Here is a 17,800-nt window from a genome sequence, read left to right on the forward strand (position 1 = left end):
CCCTCAAACAGATCAAGTCAGTCTAAACCACCTAAGTCAAAATAATGTCCTGTTATAATGTCCCTGTAATGCAGCCAAAGCAGTAATAAAGTTCAAACAGAGAGGCATACAGTTTTCATTTTTTAAACAAAGTAATAACCTCAAAGAAAGGAAATGAGAAGTTGAAATTTAAGTGGCTTTTAAAATTCATTTTACTCTTTCTTGATGCCATGTATTATTCCTAGAGTCTGGCTGGGTGTATTTAGGAGTACCAGTGTTTTCACCAACTTTTGACTCAATTATATGGAGATAGTAGAGAGGAATTCTCCATTCCCATGAAATCTGGACTCCAGTTTTAGGGAAAGTTGGAATAAGAATCATAATGGGCTATTTGAAACAAAACTGATTATTACAAAATACTTGGACCACAGAAGCCCTTTCTCTGTTGGAAAATAATGCCTGGGCATATACGCTGATATTTAGATTAAGTCTTTGCTATACACAAATATTCAACTAAACTAATAATACAAACAAATTTCACACTGCAATTTCCCGGATAATATTCAGTTATCAGAGATCTGCTCAGAGGTGGACATTATCTGACTATCACGTAGGTGTAATATGATGAATTTGGTGTGAAGTTGTTTTTATAAGTGTAGTGGGTTTCTGTGATTAGGTTTTGGTAGCAGGGAGGGCTACAGGGGTGACTTTGGTTAGAAGCTGCCCTGTCTTGTTAAGCCAATGCCAGCTGGCTCCAGGACGGGCCTCCTGCCTCTGGCCAAGGCCAAGCCAATTAGGAGTGACAGTAACGCTTCTGTGACAACATAGTTAAGAACAGTTGTTCTTAAATAACAGCACTGGTTGTGGTGCAATGAAAAATTCCAACCAGGGAAGAGTGGAGTGAGAACATGGGAACAACAAGATAGACACCAAGGTCAGTGCAGAAGGAGGGGCAGGAGGTGCTCCAGGCACCAGAGCTGAGGCCCTGCAGCCCGTGGTGCAGACCATGGTGGAGCAGCTGTGCCCCTGCAGCCCATGGGGGACCATCGGGGTGCAGAGACCCCCCTGCAGCCCATGGGGGAGCCTGTGCTGGAGCAGATGGATATCCGAAGGAAGCTGTGACCCCATGGGAGGCCCAAGATGGAGCAGGGTCCTGCCGGAGACCTGCAGCCCGTGGAGAGGGAAGCCCACACTGGAGCAGGTTTTTCCCAGGTAGGATTCGTGGCCCCTGTGGAGGACCCACGTCGGTACAGCTCATTCCTGAAGGACTGCACACCATGGAGGAGTGGCCCACGGGACAGCAGTTTAGGAAGAACTGCTGCCCAAGCAATGGACTCATGCTGGAGAGGTCCATCAAGGACTGTCTCCCGTGGGAGGGACCCCATGGGAGCAGGGGAAGGACTCCTCTCTCTGAGCCATGGCAGAAACAACAACTGACCGTAACCCCCATTCCCCATCCCCCTGCACCGCTGGGGGAAGAACATGGAAGGAAGGAGGGGCAGAGGGAAGGTGTTTTTAAGATTATTTTATTTCTCACTCTGACCCTGTTAGTAATAAATTCAATTAATATCCGCAGTTTGAGTCTGTTTTGCACGTGATGGTGATCAGTAAGTGACCTCTCCCACCTCTTAACTCTTAACTGTTTTTTCTTTCCTCTGTCCAGTTGCAGAGGGAAGTGAGAGAGCAGGTGTAGTGAGTACCTGCTGTCCAGCCAGGGTCAACCCACTACAATAAGTAGCAATTCATATAAAACAATGTGAAAACCCTGAATTAAGTATTTTACTCTGCAAATATTTCCAGCATTTCCCCTATGCCAGAACATTTCACTGATGATGGCTTTTATGAGTTTTTGAAGGAAAATTACAAGTTCCTACAAGAGGACCAGAAAGAAACTGTTGAGATGGGAAGCTCCTTTGAACACCTGCCCAAGGAGATAAGAATGTGGAGATCCTACACACAGGCACACGTGAGACACAGCAAGAGCATTAAATACACTCTTGTTTTTTGCTTTACTACTTCCTACACATTGTTTAGCAGACAGAAATTTCCTTTCCAGTCACTAAGCTCCATATGAAGACCCAGCAAGGTCCTTCTCCATGCAGAAAGTGTGAAGGGATCAGAAAGAAGACCCTGAAGCTGCCCTGGGTTCGAGCAGACCGTGGCCAGAGACCTTTAGCCAGGTTGTCCACAGGACAGGAACTTTAGTGACAGGTCTGAGGATTTCTGCAAAAACAGGCATGTGTAACAAAATCATTATAGAAATACAGATACAATAGCAACAAAGGCTTGGAGTGATTTTTGTGTTTGATGCAAGAAAGAAGAGATTGCTGGGAGAAGCTAGATGGGTAGTCCCAACACTGCACCCACCCCCTGTGATACACCTACCTTTGTGCAGCAGCACCAACTAAGCCCACTCTGACATGGCTGGGACTTGCATCGTGCAGATCAAACAACAGAAGCTTCAACAGGGTGGGAGGCACACAGCAGCTTCGAGATCCAGTAGACACAATTAGGCAGCTGATTTTACACTCTTTCTTTCCTTTCCCTTTCCCTAAGCAGTTCTTTAAAGGCAGTTCGCTAGAGCAGCTGGAGCTTGCTGTGAAAGACCAATTGCACCCACCCACTCACTACAAATCTGGCAATTACCATTCAATTAGACTATTTTAAATATTCCCAGTATTTTGGGTTTATTTCCTACTTTCAAGAAACACCGGTGTTTGTGATAAAGCTGCTTGTAATGAAAAGGGATGCTTTAATTTAACCTGAAAGCCTCTCCCTTGTGCAATACACTGCTTAAACACCAATCTGCTTATAAACAGGTGGCATACAGTAATACATTATACACACACAGGTTGCCATTAAAAGATGAGCATTTACCAACAGTTGTCGCACACTACTATGTGGAGGCCTACTTAAATTCTGTAGCTGCAGAAATAGTGCCACTTTGTAATATTTTTATACATCAGCATGGAAACCTGTGCCACTTGTTGGGTGACTTTCACCCTGCAACTGCTAATAATAAGGAAGGAAGATACTCAGTAAAAGAGATCAGCACTTTGTCAGAGATGGAGTTGGTCTTGCAGTTGGGGATTTTTTATCTTTACCCAAAATATAATTTTTTGAGTGCCAAGAGATGCCCATGTCAGGGGTTCTTCAGAAACCGTTAGTGCTGGCTCCTTTCCGTATCTACAACTCCTAAAGATCCCCACCTTTGTAGCAGTTACCTTGCTAGATCCCTGCATTAGGCTCTGGCAGCCTAAGGAGTTCTGTCCCTCACAGCATTATTTATTCCTATTTGCATTTGTTACCTACTTTTTATTCAGTTACTCAACTGTTAGAGGTGTATATCCATTAAATGCCATGTCTGCTTGCTTTTCAAATCTGTTTCAAGGGCAGTCACCAAATGAAAAATCCCTTCTGAAAATGCTGGCTGAAGGTATTATTAGAAAGCTAAACTGATTCCCTTTATTCAAAACACACTGTTCTGAGTTGAGGAAAAACATTACAGGCAACTTCAAGCAGTTCAGCTTGCCATTCTGATGCAAAACAAGTTCATTGTACCCACTGGATTTCACTGATTCCTCCATCTTCAGGTACATATGCTTGGCAAAACTATTCTTTAAAATCAATTTTTTCCATTACTGTATTTGTCTTTCAATTCCAGGTAAATAAATAAATTCTGTCCTGAGCAGAGATTTCTTAAGGGAAGGAAAAGCAACCTCCATGTATGCTGAACAAAATGCAGTTGTGAGACTTTCTGGCTGTCTATATTCAGCTCTGATATAAATTTTCTTTCCAACCGAGATATCCCTGCAACCCTAACTGCCGCTAAAGCGCAGTGCTGTAAGCCCATGAAGTGTTTGCCACATGGCAGAAGCTTTCATAAAATGTTTTAGGTATTTGTGGCTTTTTATCAAAAAGAACAGCTTCTCCTTCTGGTTTTGCCATGGTGACACCAGTGGCAGGGAACGCCTTCTGTACAGAGACCACCTGTCTGCTGAAGCCCTGTTTGCTGGTCTCCAAACATGCATTTAAAATGTTAATTGAACTTCAAGCAATAACCTCAACGAAAGGCTGTAATTTAACAAACTCTGAAATAACAAATGTCTTCAGGGTACGCTTTCTGCAGTGCCGTTTTCTCTGTAGGTAGTTTCCAATTTAGATGTACACCAAAAATGATACACTAGTTATTCTGAAAGGTGGCTTTAAGCATGAATTAGTCACTTCCCTCTTTTCTTTTTGCCAGCATACATAAATATACTGCTGTTACTCCGGCCTTCTGCAGAGTAAAAGCCTTGAAAAAAACACAAAATGCTTTGAAACAACACAAAATACCTTGGAGAAGTAGCTAGAGAAAACGTGGTTATCTCGCCTGCTGCTGAGGCCTAGGGTGTAGATTTACACATAGTTGTGATTTAAATGTAACTGTCTCCTGTTGCAGTAGCATCTATTGGTCTGAATGAAAGCTTTCCTTGTATTTCCACTGCATTCATGTCTCCTCAGTCTTTACTAACCAGTGGCTTTTTACACCTGAGGGAAAGACTCCATCATCCCTCCTGCTCTGATCCAAGACTCCCCATGTCACCAGTGTGGCTTCCTGATGTTAGCAGGGCTGGTCCTATGCAGGACACTGTTTTGGGTGGTCCAGCTGGAAACACTGGTGTGCACATGTGTATCATTTTAGACAGTTTAGGCACAGTGTACCTGAGAACTGGTGGAAGGTTGGAACTTTTGGAGAGATTGCAAGGATCTGAGGAATGCCTATGCTTCATAGCTATCACATAATTACTTCAGAGATAAATACCCAATGGTTTGACCCGAGTATAAATTTCCAGGTAAGTCACTATGTGTAAATAAAATGATTCTTTTCTAATATTGCAACTACTGGTACAAAAAATGAGTTATGTGCTCTGTGAAGAATTACAAGGTCACTACTGAACATTAAATCAAGGGGCTGGCCACCTGTCAGACCTTGTTCTGTAGCTGCAATAAATGGCTGTACACAAAGTCACCTACATTCCTTGCCAGCAACTCCAAACACAGACTGTTAACACCCAAGGGAGAATATAAAGCTTATCACTCTTATCATTTGTACAGAATTCTATGCAAATATCAACTCATACTTTTTGTGAAACGCAGTATGAGAATATACTATGTGTGCTGAAAAGGATGTACATATATCCATGTAGCTGATTTACTTCTATACTGTTTTAAAAAAATGTAAGCAGCTTCTGGCCTTAAACTAATGTGACATAAAGAGATATTTCTGCTAAACTAAGTTTCTACCAAATTATTCTCATTTCTGCAATATTTCAAAGAAGTATCTTTCTAGAAACTCTATTACCCCTTTTGCTAGCATGTGGAAAACTTGCAGCAGAACACAGCCCAGCAAACGCTCAGTTATCAGGGCTGATGGGGCAGCAGCTTAACCTGAATAAAGCAACTCATAAACACAGTGTAACAGAGAAAATGAAGAAAGGGAAAAAAACAGAAAAAAGAATACAGAGCCAGCACAGACTCACATCAACCACATACATACCAGACAGGGATAAGTATGTCAAACTGAGCTGTAATGCTTCCAAACACACCTGCACCCAGGTAAGATCAATGACAGTCTGGATTGCCTGCACCAGCAGAACAGAGAGCTGACTTCATAAGAAGCTGTGCAGCTGGCTAATCCATTTTCTGTTCCTTTAATTAAAATACAGAGCACTGGCTAAACGGTAAACATTTAATTAGTTTTGTCTCTATGTTTCAATATTAATAAAACACATGAAAAATGCATTAAGAGCCAGCTAATTGGAGGCTCTCCAAAAGTAGCTGTAAATGAGCAATTATAATACAATTGGGGTGTGGTTCCTCAGCGATCCCCAGGACTGACGCTTCTTAATATTCCAGCCAAAGGTTTAGAAATTATTAAAAAATCCCAGGCAATAAAATGTACAGATGACAGAAAGAGTGAAATCCCAACAAATTACAGTGAAGAGCAGCCGGTATCAGAGAGTGAGCCAAGCTGGTGGGTAAGCTGGAGTCACTCACATCGAATGACTTTTATACAGCCAAACATAGGATTGCATATTTCAAAACAGAACACAAAGGTTACATTTTGTGGGGGGAAAAGGGAGTTTCTAAATCACACAGATTTCAGAACTGCCTGAACACCAGGCAGTCTTGCTGTTGTGTGAAGCTGAAACACAAAGGCTACAATTTTTATTTCTATGGGATATTGGTTAAATCTGTAATAAAATGCTATACTCACTCAGGTTTCTGCCTTCTAAAAGAAAATAGAAAAATACACGTAGTTTACATTGACAAGCAACTAAAAGTATTCTGGGGCTGGAAAGAAATTCCTCACCGAGAGAGCTATGAGAGCCCCTACCTGTTTAGCTTATGGAAGAAGATCAGAAGGTGAGCTGATTACATGGTACATGCCATTTCTGCAGGGAGAAAATGCTGGCTATGAGAGCTCTTTGAGACAGCTGGAGGAAGCGTAAGATGGAACAACATCTGCAATTTAAAACTGTGTTCCAATTAGAGATAAAGGTAACAGAGAATTACAGATAAAGCTGGTATTATTCCTTTTAATACCAGGAAGTAACCAGCTTCTTGAGGGACAGCTGCACTTCTGCAAATCTTCGGAGCAGTGCCAGGATAGTGTGCAGAGGACCAAAGCCTTGTGCTCACCCATCCCACTGCTGCAGGAGCTCCAGCCTCGCTGGGGCTGGAATTGCTGCTGAAACTCAAAGCTGGGTTGGAAGATAAGCTTTGGTTGGGGAACTTACTGAGCTCAATGACAGGCAAGTTGATGGTACTTCAGGGCCTCCACATACAGGAAATCAGTGCTAATGATGTTTCAAGGCTTCTTTTGCCCTTGAAAAAATCTATGAATCAATAGGTAAAATGGAGTGAAGTTTTAAAGTAGTGTTTCCCTGGAATACATCGTGTGATTTATTGCATCACAGGCACATCACTGAAGATCAAGATTTTTCTCCCTGTGTGCCATGTAACACTGCAGCAGTACTTCTGCACAGATCAGAACCTGGATGTTTTTACATTACCAGGTGCAATCAGGTACAAAGCAATGACTGAGGAGTACTACATTATGAAGAGCAAGTAACTGAATCTGTTCTGTCCAAAAACATATATTGCCAAAAAATTCCAGTTTTTTTTCTCAGCTGACAGGGGCTCAGTTGAAAAGCCAGATCAATCAAGGGAATTTTTTCCACAGATCTCACTTCAGAGTCTGAGCAGAAACTTCAGTTCAGGAGAATACTTTAAAATGGGTTTAATTTTCATAGAATTTAGTTTGCACAACTCCAAGCATATGCCAACACGCAGTCCTGCATTTTTCTTGAATAATTCCTTGAAAAGCAGCTTTTTCATTTTGTTTTAAACTTGAAAATGGAAAGTAATTTTTTAATCTTTATTATCCAAACAGTTACGAGCTCCATCACGAACATGTATCCATATAGATTCGGTATTTTTAAATGCATTATTGACTGATTTGAACATTTGCTATTGGCTATGCAAGCGACCTCAACACAACAATTCAAATCCTACAAGTTTTTCTGTGAAACAGAGCCTTCAAGCAAAGTTCCTCTGAAAATTCTGATTCTGTCTTTGTCAAATCCTGCAAAAGAGCTCACCAGGCACAATGTGGGGCTTGGCCAGTTCCTGCTAACAACAAAACCAAGGAGAACATTGAAGACACCAATCAAAGCAACCAGGTTTTCACTAGACTCTCCCAACAGCTGGTCAGAGAACAGTTGTGTACTAATCTAGAGGAACTTTAGGTGAGAAGTCTAATCCTGATTTCCTGCTTTATTTCTTGCACCATCACTGGGAGTTGCACCTTGGGTTTCTAGCTCTGGTTCTTCAGTTAAGCCACTAAATCCAACAAGTGGATGTGCTAACAGGGTAATATGCTCTTGCAAAGCATGGCTTTAGCATGCTTAGCTAATGCTTGAATTCATGGACTATTTCTGGAAGGAGAGAAAACAATTTTGAACATTGCAGAAACAATTTCAGTAACATAAACCTAAAGGGAGAATTTTATTCATTAGAGAGTTAAGCGCTTTTGATACTCCCACTGCGAGGTGCCCAGCTTAAAAACCCCAGGCTGACAGTGCTGAATTCAGGTGGATGGAAGAGAAGGCTGCTTTCAAATTACAATTAATTCCAAAAGCTTCATTTACAAGATACCAGTATGGGAAGGCTCTGCAAACAGTAAATACTAGTTGTATTTCAGCATGAGTCGAAATGCCAGGCACAGAGGATCTGTCCTCAGAGAGCTGGAACATGTGTGGTCCCTGGTACAAGGTTTGTTTATTCACTGCAGTTGCACTGCCAGCAGCCACCGGTTCTGTGCATCCTAACAGCAACACCATGTCATTCAAAGGCCTCTAACATGAGCTTTCCTGCTTTCACGTGATCAGAACTTGAAGCAATGGGTAGAATGCATTTTAGGCTAAAGAAACAGAAAAAAAGGAGAAGCAGCTCTTAGAATTCACATCTGCAGTATTTCTGTCAGTGTTTAAGATGCCACAGCCTTTTCAACTGCCTTCTTAACACTGATGTGACAACGAAAGCCTGCAAAGAAAGGAATCAGAAGAGCTTTATTCCTAGAGTTCACCAGCCATCTTCTCTCCTGTCTAGCACTGATGTAAATGAACAAGATTGCCAGAGTTGGCAGAACCAAGCTATGAAACAGGCACAGAGGCAGGGGACTGATTTCACTTCAAAGCATCTTCCTTTCACTCCGCCCTTTTGTCTTCCTTCTCTGTTCATTGCCTTGGAGCAGCAGGGAGGGTTGCAAGTGAAATTATCCCTGAAGCTGGACCATTACCAGCTTTTCTGGCTGGCTGGGGAAGTGAGCAGCACCAGCAGCTCGCAGTGTCGGCTCCCTCACAAGGATCGTGGCTGTGCCCGGAGCGACACACACTGTGAAGCACAGGTGCCCATAGCGTGACACTGCACTTGTATCAACCTGCTGGAGCCACTCTGGCATTGCCCAAAACCTGGCAGGCAGTGGGCTCTCCTCTAAAGTTGGGCCTTTGCTCTTTTGGATACACAGACACCTCGGAGGAGATTTTTTGTCTGCTACTGATGCCAGTGATGCCAAAACACTAAACTGCATTTTAGGCTGTAGGACCTGCTGGAACAATGAAGTACCTGATTCTGACATTCATGGCAGTTTGCAGCCTTTGTCCACAGAAATACTCTCTGCCAGGGACCACTACTCAGGTGGTCTCAATGAAACAGCCCTAACAATTCTCAGGGCATAAGCTACCCCTCAGGTTCTGCCAGTCATGGCAAAACATGGCACATGATGTGCCATGGCTTACATGATCACACATTACCACACAAGACTTACAAGGCACAAGGCTTACACGACCACACACTTCCACAGACCTTCCTAAATTACTACTAGGATGGACTTTGCTGAGCTTCACATAGGTTTGGTTGGTTCACATTCCCAGAATGATGTAGTCTCTCCTGTAAAGGTTTATAGACAAGAAGTAAAACCCACAAATTCTTTTCAAAATATTCTGACATGGAAAGTCCCAGAGGGCTTTCTTTGACATCTCCTGCACTTAGGATATTCTCAGTAATGCCAAGCAAGGTGTACTTACACAGTTCCAGTGGACTTAAGCAAGATTTGCACTGGATAGGAGACACCTGAGATTCAAACAGTAAATACATACACATACTGGATCACAGCATGAGTCACAGTCTATGCAGAAAGGAACCAAAGACTGTTACACAGTGGGCATCATTTGCAGCACTGATTTTAATGTGAAAAAACGAAAACTAGCAAGGCTGGGCACAGCAAGCACCCACACAGCCCAGCAGACTATGAAAAGTGACATATGAGCCAAAATTGAGAAGTATATACCTCATTTAATTATATTCTATACTGATTTCCATTCTAAGGTTATAATTCAATATTCATTTCTCCAAGTTGTATGTGTGTGCCTAAAACACGTGTGCACCCCCCCCCCCCCAGACAGGTATTCAATTATAGCCTATTTTAGATTATGGGTTCTTTGTTTCCCAAAGCCTTAACTTCCTTGTTAAACCGTTTTAACCATTGGTTGGCTTTCTGTATACTGGGGTTTAGATTTTCACTTACATAAGCTGTGAAGACAGAAATGGTTTTGATTAGCTAATTTAATAAAATTTCACAGGACTCATAAATAATACTGAGATGGAATCTAGTTTCTTGGAGGAGACTTATGTTTACTAAATTAAATATAGCCCAACTGTGCATCACTTTATCCCAAGTAAGGAAAAATATGGGTGGCTATCTTACTAAAGCTGCCTTGGGTTGCAGCTTTCAATCATCACTGACATAATGCTGTTTACCACATTGATCAAGCACAAATGGCAAAGCATGAATTGCTCCTTCCCTATGTCTGAAAACAATTCAAAAGGAACCAAAAAATGTTTGAAGAAAACTGAACTTGGGTTCATACATCCTTTCGTCTTGCTGTGGGAGCTAATATTTGCCTTCTTTGCTTTCAGGGTGTGATTCCAAAAGTACTCAGTTGTGGTTCCTCTGGAGTCACCAGTAAAACTCGCATTAGCGAAAAAAGGTAGCGTTGATGTTGGTTGCTTTTTTTAAAAGAGCTTATTACCTTGGTGTTGCAGAAGCATTTGTCTTGAAGAACTGGCAAAGGTTAAAAGAAAACCCAATAACAGAAGAAATGAGTAAGAACCGAGTCTTTTCCTTGAAGTAATGACTCATAAAAGGATATAGGCATTCCCTCACCTTCAAAGGTTTTATCAATTCTGCCTAGAACTGATCATCACCAGTGATGAGGGTTTTTTAACATGCAAATAAGATAGCTGGCTGCATTTACAAATGTGTCAAGTTTCCAGCCAGAAGGCAGACAAGATGAGCCTCAGATCCCAAGCTGGAACATCAAGGAGCAGTGCAGTTTGGCAGGCTCCTGGAGGAAGTCTTATCTCAAGTAGCTGTGCTCTGGTTTTGAGGGTAACAGTGAGATATACAAAAGCAAGTCAGCCTTATATAAAATCTGTTACAACACAAAGCACCTGACTAAAAACACGTTGCTGCTTTGAAATTATGGGGACTCGTCAAATGGTCTTTGCCCAGAGTCTCAACCTTTTTTATTTTTCATGAGTTCCCAACATACAATCAAGCTTTTCCTTGGCTGTAGTGAAAGCTAAAGAGGCAACCGATCATTTAAACATGCTTGAGGGACACCTTCTCATATGGTAAACAATCCACAATGCCCCTATATTGGGAATGCTCAGAACAATGTGTCTGCTCTGGTGTCACTTCTGACATCTGATATAAACTTCTTCCCAGCCTATATCTGAATTTCAATGTTGATACATCCTGAGGGTACTGTTTAATAGCACAGTATTCATTCTGAATGCACTTTACTACATTACAGAACATTTTACTTAAATGCTCTGTATCAGTGTCATCACCATTCACTAGAATTCAACATCGCTGCAAGAATCATAAGAATCATCAAAATACTACTGAAGGTGAATAACTCTAGGGAAGGGAAATAGATAAATGGATCAAACAAATTAATCAAAGTACACAGATATTTCATGTTTGGAATCGAAAGCACTAAAATAAAGAGAATGTAATAAAACCAGAGACTTATTGGCTATATTGTGAAGAGCACCACAGCCTTTCCAAATTCTCTCTCTTTCTTCAGGGATATACACAAAAGACAACAGGATAACTATTTCTTTGAGGTTCATTTCTCATCTAAAGTCAAAATATTGATGAGCTTGTACCAGCAAGCTGCTTACTCCAGCACATAGTTATGATGCCATAGATAGACCACTGCAATTCAAGGTTCCTGCCTGAGCAGCAGGAACAAATGCAAAGCAAACAATAACATCTGTGCTTCCACAGCAGCACAGTGGCTTTAGCAATACATAGAAAAAAGAATATGCAGAAGAGAGGAAGTAGATGAGAGAAAGTTCAGAATATCTGTGATGTTCACAAATACTCTCTACAGACACAGTGTTTTTAAGATGAGACTAAGCGGTCCTCCAAGCCATGTACAGACACAGGAGAATGCAGGGAACAATGAAGGGAAAATTTATAAACACAATTCTCCATAACAGAGGATCAGGGAAAACTTGTGGCCATATTTATACTGTTTCATGCTGAGTGGATGACAATGCTAAGAATAAAAGGAGTACTTACATCCTGAGCTGCCATTCGTTGGAACCAAGGTGAAGTTGGAGGCCCAGGGGTTACGCACGATATCCTGCCAATGAATGGTGTCTGCGAAGCAAAGGAATTTGTTCTGGCCAACATACACCCCTCCATTCAGTATTTCTGCATAAAAGAACAAGAGAAGATACTTGTAAGACTTTAGACAGACAGCTGATTGAATCTATTGCTGCTCTGTGTGCTGGAGAGAGGACGTGAAATTTAAATGCAAAAAATTCTAACTGTAATCTCACTTAATACTCTGAAAACTGGATGGCAAGTCGCTTAGAGTATTTGTAAAGAGGAACCCTTTATTTACATGCAAAAGAAACCTGATGAAGACGAGTCATACAGTTGCTAAACTGGGCTTCTCTGTTGTTCCAGTGTGATCATGTATGGAATAGTTCTGTTATTTGTGGGTAAAATAACCTTTAACACTTAAATTGCTTAAAAAAAAATGAGCAATCAACCACATTATACTGTATTTAATAAATATACAGAAATGCTTACAACTTATAATAATGTCCTCCACTGAGCCCACAGTACAAGAGAAGGGTCCAGTCATCACAATGTCTGGAAAAGCATAGTTAATGATAAGCCTGTGCTGCTTGATCCAAAATACTCAAATACACAGTAGCAATGATCCACACCTCAATACTAGGACCCAAAACTGCCATTCACATGCCTTGCTGGAAGCTTTATGTTGAAGGGAGATGGCTTCTCAGCAGATAGAAGCTTTGAGGGTTTTTTTGCATTGTGGGTTTTTGTGTGTTTGGTTGTTTGGTTGTTTGTGGGTTTTTTTAATTTTTGTGTTTATATGAATTTGTTTAAAAAAATGCTTTGTTACCCTGTCTCTGAAGACTTGATTTGTCAAATCTCAACGTGAAAATGATCTTACAGTTGTTGGTTGTAGCATCAGGGTTTCCTCTGAAGCAATATCTTGGCTTTTTACCCTCTAAACTCTTGTTCAAATTCACAATTTCTCTACTTAACCTGGCTCTCCTATTTACAAAGCAGAGGACAATCCATGTGACTTTCATTAAAACTAACAGGAGCTATGCATCTAAAACCTTTGGCACCGCTTAGAGCCACAGATGCAAGCCTCAGCAAAGAAATGTTGAAGGTTAGTTACTAATGACACCTTAGAATGACATTAAGTGGTGCTATACAGCCAGGAGTGTCACACTGCTCACAGAGACATTAAGAATAATTCTTGACTAGGGTAGCAATGATTAAGGTCATCTGATAGCCCTCATCTCCCAGGAAAACCTTTAAAAGCTGTAGTGGGAATGCTAATGTTAACAAACAACAAGGAAGGAATACTGCATTTTTTTTTCTTTTTTTTTAAATTTTGGGGTTTACAGGCCACAGCATGTAGGGGAGGCAGCCTGAACAAAGAATGTATTAAATAAAGGGTCATCTGTAAATACATCTTTCCACCATATTAATCAGTATTAGTATTTCTTAGAAACCTCTGGTTTAAAAGCTTGGCTTTTCATTGAAAAGGGTCTTAAAATGAAAACAACAATAATAATCTTATACAGAAAGGAATCTGGATTAGAGATATAGCAATGATCTGTCTGTATGATATTCTTATGATCCCTGAAAAAAACCATACAGCATCTGTTAGCAATTCTACTCTGGGGAAAAGGTGGGACTTAGAGAACACTTGAAAACATGACTAGTGATGATTTCTCTGTGTTATTCCAGCTATACTGGATTAGCTAAACTATTATGGCCTAGATTTTGATGAAAAATAACATGTAACAAGCCATGAAGATCTGTAAAATCTGCATTTGTAGCTTCTTAAATACTTCCACGCGATTCCACATAGTTCCTCCATCAATTGGTACACCTAAGCTGGCATCATTTCTGGGTTTCAGAGCATTCACTCATGACAGTAACTATCAAAGTTTTCTTTCTGCTAGTAACTTTGATGCATTCTTGTATAGCAGGCAGGACCTCAATCTGAAAGTAATTCTAATAGTTTCAATTTGTGGAGAAAGACTTTTCAGCATAAAAGTAACCAGAAAGTGTCCCTCCTGTACTTTAAGGGAAGCTGTCAGCTTTCACTGTGATTTACTAAAAGTAAACACAGAAAATGCTCTGCCTTGCCACATCACTGAATAATAAGCATTGTTCCTGGTGCTCTTTCCCAAAAATGTGATGCAGTATCTGCATTTGCCTTGCACTGTACCATTTTTCACAGGGGACAGGATTAAAGTTTACAGGTCTATTCATGTGCTGAGGTACTAATAAACCGGAGTAATAATACCAAAGGTGGGCTCTTGCAGATATTAAGTAATCCTGAGTTCAAAGTTTAGTACGATTTTTAAAGTACTTGTGCTTGACTCTTCCTGCTCTCTGGGATCCAGACTCATTTCCATTCCACCCTCCCGTTCCAGCCTGCTATCTTAATTTTCTTTATGCTGACTCCTCGGTATGTGTAAATCAGCACAGATGCATTGGTTTCAGTGACTTAAACTCAGATGCATTTTGCACTTCTCTGCCCTCTTTTAGCAAGAACAATGCCTGGGAAGACCTAATAAACCCTGTTACATGTTAAGCAAATGAAGCACAAATGTAATCAATATACAATAGAGTTACTGTATAATGAACTCATCATCATAAAGTCATCATCTCATTTTAATTTACAGCCCTGAAAGTGAGAGATAAAGTTAAACAATGAACAGGAGGAGAAAGGAAGGATCTCTGCCTGCATAGGAGAACTAGCAAAGGAAGCCAGGCAGAAAGAGGTTTCTTCTCCTGTGTGCAACACCTGAGGTACCTCTTTAGTGAACTTTTTCCAAGGCTGGAGCAGGAGAGAAAACAAAAAGTCCTGAAGTGAATTTTGTGAAGAAAGAAGCCTCTTCCTGCCTAAGAAGCACTAAAAAGGAATGCTCACAGTGAAATACATTTTAAATACCTTTTGGGGAGAGTATTTTTGTCCTCTAAAACAATTTTTTGTGACATTGGAAAATCACTAATTCCAAAACAACCCTGCTGCCTGGGACAGCAGGCAGAACACTGGGCTCTACCAACTGCTGCCCGAAACACCATCAGTCCTGCATTGGCAGCAAGTGTCACCTTTGGGTTTCTTCATTGCTCAGGGACACAGAGTTACAAAAGGGCATTTTCAAGCACAAGACCCACCAGCTTTCAGTGGGAAAAAAGTTCCTAAAGGTGTCAGACAACTTTGCATGCCTTCCTATAAGGTAAGGATGGCACTTTAGAGTACCATTATCTCCCATTTCGGCTCCAGGGCTGAACCGGTGCCCTAAGCAAAGAAGCAGCGCCAAGGTCTTCTCCATTTGATTCTGAAGGGAATGCAAAATCTTATGATCGTCCTTATTAGAGCTGCTATACTGGCTTAAAAGCAGTATAATTCTGTAAACAAAGTTATATGAAAATAAATCAGCAAATGCACTTCATTTTGCTTACTGCTGTCAAATGATTGTGGGGAACTTACATCTACATATTTTTAAAATTCTCTTAAAGGGTTATTGATTCAGAAAGCTAAATCAGAAGCATATTATTTATTACAGCTGCTATTTTCTTACTTTCATTAGCCTTATGAACCATTCCCACAGAACTTGGGTAACCTACCATACAATAAACCAGGAGAAATGGAAATGTACAGTCTCTTGCTACCCAAAAACACAAGTATCTCCCACTGTCCACAAAGTGCCAGGGAACACAAATAGGTATGTCACACAATTTATACTTAGTCTGTTAAGTTCAAAAAGGGGCTCGGGATCAGTTTGATTGCAGTCAGTGAAAACACTTTACCAGCTACCAAAGCTTAAGATCACTGTAAATAAGGCAAAGGGACACTGGCTCTGCAAGGGTGGTGTCTGCTTAGATCCAACATGGAAACCACTTTCCTTCTTCCATCTGTTAAAAGGGCATTTTCTTCAGCTGACTTTTTCTTGTGTACAGTGTAATCCCTCACAGTCTGTTATCTAATTTCTAATGTGGATTAAATTGGTAAAACATGTTCACATGCTGCAATGTACCCTGAAGTAAAAGTTATTCGTTTGTGTTTATATGCAATGGGGGCTGTAAAGCATCTATTTAGCTGTAGAATCTGTTTCTAAAATCGGTATAAAACTGGTTATAAAAGGGCTATTGCTATTTAAGGTTGCAAATTAAAAGCTCTTTTCTGGTGCTATGAAGCCAGCTGGCATGATGAACTGGAAGAAGGCACAGTGAGAGGGAAAAGAACTAGCTCTGAAGTGGGCAGAGAGGGGGGAGGGAGTTAATTAGGAAAAACTGTTGGGCATGTCCACTATAACCACTCCAAAACCAAACCAGAAGATATCTTACACCTTCCAAGCTGATTGACTGCTAAGGAAACAGCTGTCCTTTATACTACACCACATACAGGTATACCCTGTACACACGTATTTTATAACACATGCTGATGATACCTTAATTTCCAAGGTCAGCCTCATTAGAGCTGAAGCACCTTTGCAGGATGACAGTGCTGCATCTTCACTATCAGCACCCAGGTGATGGGCATCTGTTGTCTGACACTGTAGCACTCCCAAAACACTCTCATATTTCACCCAAGATGCTGAATGCATTATCCAAAAACAGCTTTGGTCTGAAATTTCATGCCAAACCAAGTCTTGTGATCTCTCAGAATAGTTGACTGCTGATGACCCACGGGGAAAGCACTTCAGGTCCATCATTAATAAGCTCTGTCTTAAAGGGTAATGAGAACTGGGTGCTTTAGGAGACAATAGCTCATCCATCATCAATCAAGATCTCAAGTTTTTATACAGATGATTTAAGAAGAGTTGGACTGTGTAAAATTGAAATGTCACATTTGTATTGGGAGATGGGGGGAGTTGGGTAATGAAAATGAGAGTTTTAACCTTCTCCATTTCAGCTCAACGACCACACTCAAAAGCTCATGGATGTGGAATCCGTGTCCCAGCTAGAAGCCCCAAACAGCCTTCGATCTCAATTACACAATTTCAAGTAAAGATTATTTGGGTCATTAGCTAGAAGTCAGTTTAAAGGCTCGATGGTAACAGCAAGATATTCTTTATTTCTATCAAAAGCAATCAGTGTTATGTGCAGCCTGTGGGTCTGTGCTTCCAACTGCTCAATAACTAATGGCACTGGATTGAGAACCTGAGCATAAATCTTCCAATCCTAGCTCCCTATTTTGCTGCTTAAATAAAAACAGTGTCATTTGATTACCTTTTACTGAGTTCAATGGGGTACTCTTTTCACCACAAATATGTGTGAAGATGGGCTCACAGGATCCTTGCAAGTCATTTAGCTCCTTCATTAAAGGACAACAGACTCCAGGCCACTCTTTTTTTAGTCATCTCTCAAAAGGGAATATCTGTTTCATGAACAGGTTCAGTCACATTAAACCAACTCAAAGAAGGCATGTACCTGTTCAGATTATTCCTCTGTCTGTGCACGCCTTGAATTCCTCCTTCTCACAACCTTATTAAAATAAGACACCAAATCATTTAGCTGGTTACTTTATAAAAGCAAACAACAGTGCAAATTATCCCAGCCCTTTGTGGTGAACACTCCAGAGTAATGGGCCCCATTTCACCCTGCACCCTGAGCAGTTACTGAGGCAACTGG

The 17,800-nt window shown here is 40.9% G+C and overlaps 1 protein-coding gene across 1 annotated transcript in view; it reads right to left on the reverse strand.

The window, feature by feature from the left end:
- ERBB4 (erb-b2 receptor tyrosine kinase 4) overlaps nt 1-17,800 on the reverse strand; it is a 610,912-nt gene that overhangs the window by 192,260 nt on the left and 400,852 nt on the right. The window contains exon 4 of the mRNA XM_032693564.1: nt 12,179-12,313. Within this exon, the coding sequence (XP_032549455.1) occupies nt 12,179-12,313 (135 nt within the window). The remainder of the gene's footprint in view (nt 1-12,178; nt 12,314-17,800) is intronic.

This window comes from Chiroxiphia lanceolata, chromosome 7, assembly GCF_009829145.1.
Source record: "Chiroxiphia lanceolata isolate bChiLan1 chromosome 7, bChiLan1.pri, whole genome shotgun sequence".
NCBI classification, from domain to species: domain Eukaryota; kingdom Metazoa; phylum Chordata; class Aves; order Passeriformes; family Pipridae; genus Chiroxiphia; species Chiroxiphia lanceolata.